Source organism: Chrysemys picta, chromosome 9 (genome assembly GCF_011386835.1).
Source record: "Chrysemys picta bellii isolate R12L10 chromosome 9, ASM1138683v2, whole genome shotgun sequence".
In the NCBI taxonomy this organism is placed as follows: domain Eukaryota; kingdom Metazoa; phylum Chordata; order Testudines; family Emydidae; genus Chrysemys; species Chrysemys picta.
Window position 1 is genome coordinate 6,504,590 of NC_088799.1, and position 9,876 is coordinate 6,514,465.

The window sequence follows — 9,876 nt, forward strand, 5'->3', positions numbered from 1 at the left end:
CAGTGGCAGTGATGGTAAGTGAATGCCCAGGAGTGTTTTGCTGGAGATAGGCAACACACCTAAAAGAGCAACAAGAAATTGGGCAGACTGGGCAATACCCTTCTTTAAAATACAGCTGCACGCTGCAGCCCCAGCCCCAAGCACTACTGTCATGCGACTGTAGGCAAACCTGGTCTCCCTGACACGCACATATTTCCAAGCGTCTAGATGCCACCATAATGGGCGCTAAGAAACGCACTAGAACGGGCAAAGAAGTGAACTCGTACAGTTGAACAGTCACATCTTGACTCATACTAAGGTGGCAAAGATGCAGGACTTCAACTAAGCTGCCCTTTAAGCAGCCTGATTTTCAATCCGGGACTTTGATACCTGGCACATTTTCTGGGGGTGGGGGCGTTCTGTACACATTGAAAAAAGTGTTTTTTACCCCCTCAGATATTTTCTAGTTTGTCTTCTCAGCTCTTATTTTTTTGCTTCTCTGCCAAGACCAGTAGTTTGGGTGAACCCAACTGAATTCTCCAACGTGCCCCGCAGCCGTGCTTGGCCCTTAGAGAGAGGGGGATGCCTGCAGAGATGAGCACGGATGCTATGGGGATGGGCGTCTGGCAAACACCTTTGATCGTTCCAAGCAGGTGAGGCCGTAGCTTGATCCTAATGGCCTTGCCAGGATCAAAACCAGGCGTCACACACTGGAATCTGGAGTTTCCCTAGGCTGCTCCTCCCTATTAAATATAAGGGTGACTGCAATCCGCTGTGTCCCCCCTGGGCCTTGTGCATCCTGCTGGTTCCCACCACCCTGCCCCAGAGGTGGCTGCATTTCTGCCATGGGAGAGACACTCCCTGTATTGATACAGGGTCCAGGCCTGAAGCCCTTGCTGGAGGATTCAGTGCTCTGGGGTGTCCCTACACCTCTGAGTGCCCGACGCTGGGACTGATCTATACAGTCTCTCTGAAGCATCTGGCCCCTGTCAGAGCCAGGTCACTGGGCTGGCTGGACTCTTGGTCTGAGCCAGTCTGGCCCTTCTGGTGGCTTTGGCCGGACCGGGGCGGGGCGGGGCAGGGCAGACAGTCAGGGGGGTCGGTTCTGCCCATAGGCGGGGGCATTCAGAGGCTACGGTGCAGGGGGGCAGCTAGACCCCGAGGGCCAAGGCAGGTGCACGGGGGCGCGGCTGCAGGGGGCACTCACCGCCGCCAGGTGTCGCCGCTCTAGCAGCCCAGGCCGCTCATGGAGCCGATCCGGTCCAGTTTCAGGCCGAAGCAGCCCTTGGACAGGCCCTTCTTGCTGACGCCCTTGTGCCGCCGCGTGCCGCAGCAGCCGGGCCCAGGCGGCCCGGGACTTGGTGTCCACGCGCAGCTCCCGCAGCAGCCGCGAGCCCGAGCCCCGGCCGCCGCCCGCCGTCTCCCCTCGCTCGGGGCCCGCGGCCAGGCTCTCCGCCAGCTCGTGTCCCGGCGCGCTCCGGGGGGGCTGCAGGGCAGAGCGCAGGGGCATGATGCCGTGAAAGCAGCACAGACCCCCGGCCCCGAGTCCACCCCCAGCCCCGGTTCCGACCCCCGAGCCCGATTCCAGCCCCCCGGTCCTGAGCCCAACCTGCACCCCGGTACCGAGCCCCACGGCCCCAATTTCAGCCCCCCTCCACCGGCCCCGGTTCCAACCCCCCCAGCTCGTCCCGAGTCCCAGGGCCCCGATTTCAGCCCCCCGGCCCCGGTTCCGAGCCCGTCCCAAGCCCGACCCCCGAGCCCGTCCCAAGCCCGACCCCGATTCCAGCCCCACGGCCCCGGTTCCGACTCCCGAGCCCGTCCCAAGCCCGACCCCGATTCCAGCCCCACGGCCCCGGTTCCGACTCCCGAGCCCGTCCCAAGCCCGAGCCCGATTCCAGCCCCCCGGTCCTGAGCCCAACCTGCACCCCGGTACCGAGCCCCACGGCCCCAATTTCAGCCCCCCTCCACCGGCCCCGGTTCCAACCCCCCCAGCTCGTCCCGAGTCCCAGGGCCCCGATTTCAGCCCCCCGGCCCCGGTTCCGAGCCCGTCCCAAGCCCGACCCCCGAGCCCGTCCCAAGCCCGACCCCGATTCCAGCCCCACGGCCCCGGTTCCGACTCCCGAGCCCGTCCCAAGCCCGAGCCCGATTCCAGCCCCCCGGTCCTGAGCCCAACCTGCACCCCGGTACCGAGCCCCACGGCCCCAATTTCAGCCCCCCCACCGGCCCCGGTTCCAACGCCCCCAGCTCGTCCCGAGTCCTAGGGCCCCGATTCCAGCCCCCCGGCCCCGGTTCCGACCCCAACCCCCTATCCCGATTCCAGCCCCCCGGTCCTGAGCCCAACCTGCACCCCGGTACCGAGCCCCACGGCCCCAATTTCAGCCCCCCCACCGGCCCCGGTTCCAACGCCCCCAGCTCGTCCCGAGTCCCAGGGCCCCGATTTCAGCCCCCCGGCCCCCCGAGCCCGTCCCAAGCCCGACCCCGATTCCAGCCCCACGGCCCCGGTTCCGACTCCCGAGCCCGTCCCAAGCCCGAGCCCGATTCCAGCCCCCCGGTCCTGAGCCCAACCTGCACCCCGGTACCGAGCCCCACGGCCCCAATTTCAGCCCCCCCACCGGCCCCGGTTCCAACGCCCCCAGCTCGTCCCGAGTCCTAGGGCCCCGATTCCAGCCCCCCGGCCCCGGTTCCGACCCCAACCCCCTATCCCGATTCCAGCCCCCCGGTCCTGAGCCCAACCTGCACCCCGGTACCGAGCCCCACGGCCCCAATTTCAGCCCCCCCCCCACCGGCCCCGGTTCCGAGCCCCGTTCCGAGCCCAACCCCCTACCCCGATTCCAGCCCCCTCCGGTCCCGAGCCCCACGGCCCCGATTCCAACCCCCCGAGCCCGGTCCCGAGCCCCAACCCCTCCCGGCCCCGATTCCAGCCCCAGGGACCCCCCCCCTCCCAGAGCCTGGAAACGGGGACTCTGTGCCCCCCGCCGCCGGCTTGCGCGCTCCCCGGGAGCCCGTTTTTCTCGGGCATCTCCCCGCCCGCCCGCAGGTTGGTGCAGCTGGACCCGGTGCCCCGTCCCGCAGCTTTTCCCTTGAGCCCGACCCCGCCTGGCCCCTTCGGGTCCCAGCCCCCTGCAGGCTGCTGCCGCCTCCTGCAATGTGCACCTCGGGCCCCGTTATGCACCTGCCGCCCGCCCCTGACCCCCCGGCTGGAGGCTGGACAGCGGCACCCCGCAGGTCGGGGGTCCAAACGGGGGACTCGCGGCTCCGCTCCCAGCCCCCTGGTCCCTCAGCACCAGGGGGCGGAAAGCGGAGTTCAGCCCTTCCCACGGGGCAGCGCCGCAGCCCGCTCCCCGCTGATGTCCCAGAGGCTGGGGCGCCTTGCCCGGGGGACGCGCAGGGAGACCCTGGGGGGGGGGGGGGGCGGGCTGGGGATGCGGGGCTGGGATTGGGGGGGGATCTGCCCCCTCGTTATCCAGAAGCACCAAGCAGGGCTAAGGGGGCAAAGGACCCCCCCCATTGTCAAAGTTCCCCCTAACTCCTCGCGTCTCCTCCGGGGGTTCCCCCCTTAGCGCGCTGGGGAGCCGGGGGTCCTGTCCCGTCCCTGCACGGAGCAGCCCCCCGTTACCTTCTGCTGGGGCTGCGCCGCCGGTCTTGCCTCCAGCCGGATGGACAGCAGGGCCAGGGAAAGTCCACAAGCCAGAAAGTGTGAGATCCGCATCCTGGGGGGCAGGGCCCGGGGGGCTCGGAGGTCGCTGCGGCCCCGCTGGGAGAGGGACAGAGGGAGTCGCGGTTCCGCGCGGCGAGTCGGTCCCGGCTGCCTGCTTGGAAGTGCGGAGCGGGGCTTCTCCTTCATTCATTTATAACCCAACCTGCCCGGTGATGTCATCGGCGGGCCAGGTCCAACCCAGCCCCCTGCTTAACAATGGCCGGGATCGCGCCCGGGTCTCACTTCGCACGAGCCAGGGGCACCTCAGAGGGACTCGCTTGTTTTCGGGCAGAAGCTGCTCTTCAGAAAGCGAACCAGCCCCCCCCCCACCCCCTTTCCACTGGGATCCTGGGGGCTCGGGTCCCTGCGGGGGGTGGCAGGAGGGGGCGGGGTACAGGGCGCTTGGGGGATCTGAGCTGAGAAGAGGGGCACTCCCCACGGGTGGCCAGCCCCGGCCCCCAGCCCGCTCCTGGGTCTGGGAGGCGAGCCCGAGGCGAGCCCGAGGCGAGCAATCTGCTTCTCACTTGGCGCTTTTCATTCAAAAAAGGCGGAAATCTGGGGGGCTCCAGACAATGCCCAGTCTTCTTTTCACAGGGGGGGGGAGCTCCCAGTTTGCTCCCCCCGCCTCATAGACTGCCTGCCCCGCTTTGGGGGCTTTCCCCTTTCTCACCTGCCAGGAAGTTGCACTGTGAGGCTGGGGGGGGGTTCGAGACCCCTGGTGTCGCCCCCCACACCCCAGCTGATCCCTTTGCTACAGTGTACGCAGGGCCAGGGAGTGGGGGCTGAGCGGGCAGAGGGGTTTGCGCCTCCCAGCTTGGACCGAGCCTGACAAAGCGAATCTGGCTTCTGGTGCGATGGGGGGGGACCCCTGGGACCGGGCAGTGTCTGCCCTGCCTGGCCGCCTTCGCCGAGCTCCGGTGCTGCTTTCCCTGCGCTGCCGGTTCCGCTCCAGAGCTCGCAGCGAGCTCCCTGGCCCCCCGGGGGTTCCCTCCCCAGCCAGCCAGCGAGTGGGGCAGGAGCCCCGAGGCTCGACCCGCCCCCGGCTCGGTCCCACTCCATGGCCGGGCGAGGGCTGAGCAGCGGCGGGCGGCTGCCCCGGCTCCCGGGCGCCAGGCGCTAGCTCCGGGTGCGGCTGGGGGCCCGCGCGGTGCAGGGACGGGGCCCGGGGCGCTAGGCTCGGACACCGCCAGCATCCCGGGGCATTGCCAGGGGGAGCCACCCTGCTGCCCCCAGGAGCCAGGTCCCCGCCGCACAGCCAGGAGACAGGCGGGGCTGGGGCAGGACAGGTGCTAGGAGCTCCCTGCGCCCTGGCTCTTACAGACCCGGCAGGCAGAGCCGGTCCTTGCCCCCGGGAGAAGCTAGTTGGGGGGCGCTGATTACTCAGCGGGGATCCATCGCTGTCAGGCCTGTCGGGGGTCAGGCCCGCGCCCCCCACCCGGCTGAGTGCAGTGAGACGCTGCCCATCCCACCCCCTGGGCTGCTGGGCACAAAAGGGCTTGAGCCATGTGAACAAGGAACTGGAAAGCGAGGCTCTCGGGTCCTTTTTCCGTCGTCGTTGCCAGGCTGGGATAGTCTGAGCTGCTTTCAGCTCAAGGGTTTGTTCCTGGGGAGTTTTGTGTGAGTGGCAGAAAAGGAGATTGGCGGGTTGTGCCCTGGTGATGATCGGCACTCCCGGGAACCGTGCAGGAAGGCTGTAACCGAGAGCAGAATTTAGCCCAATAGCTTATTTTCTGGCTAGAACTTATTTTTCTTTCCAAAAGAGCCTGTGCAAAGGATCTAGCCGGGAATCTGACATGCAGCCACCTCTGGGGGCGGAAGGAGGCAGCTTTTAACAGCTCACAGCAACACTAGGTAGTTTAGGAGAGGAAGGGAAGAAAGGCAGGCAGAATTCAAGTGGGAGACCAGAGTCAGCTCCCCAGCAGTGGCTGCATTTCAGTGATCTCTGGAAACCCCCTTTGGGATCAACTGCCCCAAAGTGTCAGTATTAAGGGTCATGCTTATGCTCCCGGTTGGGAAGGGGCACTCGGCTGTGCCTAACCAAGGCGCGGTGCACTGATCTAGTCTGAAATGGCGTTCCTAGTCCCTCCCAGGCAGAATGCATCAGTGAGGACATGAGGGCCCAGCTCAGAGGGGGTAATCGGAGAATCTGTGGGTGCCACTTGCTACGGTGCCCGCTGCCAGGTTACGCAGGGACAGCCGCGGGGCTGCATCATGCCCTGGCTTAGGCCTTACGGCTTTGCCCCGTGTGCAGCCCTGGAGGCTCAACCAGTGCCTTTTGGGGGCTGAAGGCTGGTCATGCTTTCCCGAGCCAGGTGCCTGGGGTTCAGGGTGCTTTACCAACCCAGCCAGAGTTGTTATTCCAAGGACCCCGCTTGGCCACGGGCTGTAAAGACGTGTGGCAGGCTGTAGCCCACACCAGGCAAAGGTGGTTTCCTTTTCTGAAACCAGATCGAGGCGTCCTGCCAGCTCCTTGGACGTGGGGATTGGGAAGCCCAGCGGTGGGAAGGGGCAGGCAGGGTTCATAGTGAGAAGGCCGTCCCTTTCCCTGCTGGAGCTTGGAAACCTTTTAGAGGCTGTGTCTGTGCTCGGATCTGACCCTGCAAGCCCTTTCTCCGGTGAGGAATCCCATTGATTTCCAGAGAGCCAACTACCTGAGGTTCAAGCCCTTATGGACCCGCATGTGTAACCCATCCACCACCATGCCCTGTAGATGATCTAGGTGTCAGGTAAAGGGAAGAGCAGCGTGTGGGAGAATCCCAGGAGGACGTGATTACCCAATATCCGTCGCTCTGAAAAATGCCACCGTTGTAAGGGTTAAACCGAAGGTTCCCGCCTAAGCCACAGGTGATTGCAGTGCTGCGTTTTGCGGCTTGGGTTGGGGTTAACTGGAAAAGGAAGGAAGTGCAAATGGTCACATCCATATCTGGCAACGAATTGTTTTGAGTCAAACCTCCTAAGGGCCCCAAATCTAGGAGGTTTGTACTGTGTCTGCAGCCGGACTGATTGTGGCAGGTTCTTCGGCAGTGTCTGGGAGGAGGTAGAAGCGTTCCTCTAGGCCCCTTTTTAGACAGGGCTGGAGCACAGGTCCACAGAAAGGCTGGTAGCCAGGGGAGCTGTTGCCAAAGGGTGTGGATTCAAGGGTGGCGAGTTGTATGGGCCTGTGGTGCCTGGGCTCCAGCAAATTCAGGGCCCGGGGGGCCCGGCTCCACCAGTGTTCGTGGCCGGGTCTCTCCCCCGCCTGCTGCCCCTGAGTGTCTCTGCCTGCTCTGGGCACCAGGCGGCTGCGGCCGCCTACAAGGGAGCAGTACCGGGGGCGGAGGGGAAGTCTGAGGTGGCTGCTGCACCTGCAGAGGGAGGAGGCGCATGGCAGCCCCCCCCCCCATCCCTCCTGGCAGGTGACTCCGAGTTGACTCTGGGGGGCTTATCCTGACTGGACCTCCTGAGCAGCAGCCTGTGGGGGGGGGGGCTTGGGTGAGTGTTGTGCTGGGGGGCTGGGGAGGGGCCCTCCCTCGGAGCTGACTGCTGCTGGTGGGGAAAGGGCTGAGGGGAGTCCTCCTCTCTGGCACCCCAGCCCCGGGACGGCCTGCCTGTTGCACCCCAAACTCCTCATCCCTGGACCAACCCCACGCCCCGCACCCCAACCCTCAGTCCTAGCCCAAAGCCCACACCCAGCACCCAAACCCCGTCCCAGAGCCTGCACCCTGCACCCCCTCCTGCACCCCACCCCCCTGCCCCAGCCCAGAGCCTGCACCCAAACTCCCTCCCACAGCCCACATCCCTCCTGCACCCAAACTCCCTCCCAGAGCCTGCACCCCAACCCCCCTCCTGCACCCCCTCCTGTACCCCAACCCCCATCCCAACTCAGAGCCCGCACTCAAACTCTGTCCCAGAGCCTGCACCCTTCCTGCACCCCGCACCTCCTCCTGCACCCCAACCCCCTGCCCCAGCCCAGAGCCCACACCCAGCACCCAAACTCCCTCCCAGAGCCCACATCCCTCCTGCACCCAAACTCCCTCCTAGAGCCTGCACCCCAAACCCCCTCCTGTACCCCAACCCCATCTCAACTCAGAGCCTGCACCCAAACTCTCTCCCAGAGCCTGCACCCCGCACCCCCTCCTGCACCCCAACCCCCTGCCCCAGCCCAGAGCCCACACCCAGCACCCAAACTCCCTCCCAGAGCCCACATCCCTCCTGCACCCAAACTCCCTCCTAGAGCCTGCACCCCAAACCCCCTCCTGTACCCCAACCCCATCTCAACTCAGAGCCTGCACCCAAACTCTCTCCCAGAGCCTGCACCCCAAACCCCTCCTGCACCCCAACTCTCTCCCAGAGCCTGCACCCCTCCTGCACCCTGCAGTCCCTCCTGCACCCCAACCCCCTGTCCCAGCCCAGAGCCTGCACCCAACTCTCTCCCAGAGCCTGCACCCCACACTCCTGTCTGCACCCCAACCCCCTGCCCCAGCCCAGAGCCCAAACCCAGCACCCAAACTCCCTCCCAGAGCCCACACCCCTCCAGCACCCAAACTCTCTCCCAGAGCCTGCACCCCAAACCCCCTCCTGCACCCAAACTCTCTCTCAGAGCCTGCACCCCTGCCTGCACCCTGCCCCAGCCCAGAGCCCACACCCAGCACCCAAACTTCCTCCCAGAGCCTGCACCCCAAACCCCCTCCTGCACCCAAACTGCTTCCCAGAGCCTTAGGCGGGGGTAGGAGGGGGGAGAGGCGGGACTTGGACCCATTCCGGGCACCACCAAAAATTATACAAACCTGCTGCTCCTGTTCTGACCTACTGCAGGTCTTGCTGGACATCACCACAAACTCACTAGAGTCCAAGGCCTTGTCCCTCCATCTCAGACTAGTGTTTGGGAACCTCCTGGCTGGTCAGTGACATTCCATGAGCTACGAGAGCAGTGGCCCTCTCCCTGGAACAGAACTTTGAGGAGGAGAAGGACTTCACAGCTTCCTGGTTAACGTTTTGATTGAAATACTGAACCGGTCCGAAAGCCAAGTGGGAAAAGTCTGACGCTGGGCTCAACACATCCAGAGATGTTATGACACTGGAACAACTAAATTGGATCTGGATTAATGGCTATTGCTTGGCAAAGGACTTCATCTGAGGTGCTGGAAAAGCAATAATGGTGCGTGCACAAATGAATTAATCAGAGATGTGGCCATGCTGCCAGCATGATGGAGGGTGAGCTGCAGACCCTCGCCTAGTGCATGTGATGATAGTCTCCGTCCAGCCACACAGAGGACTCAAAGCTCTTTTGCTGAGGTTGTTTAAAACGCAGTTTCAAACCGGTACAGCTTCAAACATTTTAAACACCGTTTTGGCTCTAGGTCCAAAGTAGATCCCAAGCTTTCAACCCACGTTCTAACCTCAGCTGATGTGACATCATGCCAGCAAAGGTGAGATCCAGCCCCAGAGGGACTGACCCAAAGAAGTGGCAAACAAGCAACTGTCCTTGTCCCTCTCATTTTTTCTTCATTTAGGGGATAATTTTCTGTATTGGCTTGTTGCCTGGGCTCGTGGTTGCCCTGACTAATGCCTCATCTAATTCCCTCAGCTCCATTGGAGATACGCAGGCCAAGGCCTGGCATGGGCCATCCTGATGTGAAGGGAGAACACAGGTAATAGGGTTCCTAGCTGAAACCCCGTGCAGGAGACGTTTGCTTATTAGACCCTTGATTTCAATGGAAGTTAGACACCCACATATCTTCAAGGATCAGGGCCCGTGTCAGTATCAGTCAGAAAATAACAGGCCAATGGGTAGCTAGATCGCAAGCAAGAGGTTCAAGATGCCCATAAAGTCAGCTGACCTCTGACCTTGGATGCAGCCCCAGCATGGCCCCAGTGCCCCAGGGAGTTCCCATTCAGGCTGATTTGAGGCCAACCCAAAAACCGGTGAAAGACTCCCCTTGACTTCAGAGGGCTTTGGATCAGGGACGGGGTGCACAGCATACCTGGCCTGAGCAGTGGCGGCGAAGGGGTTAATCTCAAACCTTTGCAGCAGCTGTTCCATGGGAAGGAATTTCCAGGCCACTCTCTTGATAACGGGGCTGCTCCGCTCATTGACGGAATCACTGTCTCCTGAAACACCTGCCTCCCGGTGTTCCGGCCGCTGGTGCTATGCTTCCCGCCTGGCACTGTCTTGGGAACAAGCAGATGAAACCCCCGCCAGCCCCCTCCCCTTACCCCTC

At 63.7% G+C, this 9,876-nt stretch overlaps 1 protein-coding gene across 1 annotated transcript; it reads right to left on the reverse strand.

Annotated features, from left to right (window-relative positions):
• Nucleotides 1-1,191: 1,191 nt before the first annotated feature.
• On the reverse strand, nucleotides 1,192-3,836 carry NPPC (natriuretic peptide C). The gene is given in 3 exon segments (XM_005292571.4): nucleotides 1,192-1,306; nucleotides 1,308-1,465; nucleotides 3,596-3,836. Coding segments are annotated over 3 exon segments (486 nt in total). The 5' UTR covers nucleotides 3,824-3,836; the 3' UTR covers nucleotides 1,192-1,206.
• Between the last annotated feature and the right edge of the window lie 6,040 nt (nucleotides 3,837-9,876).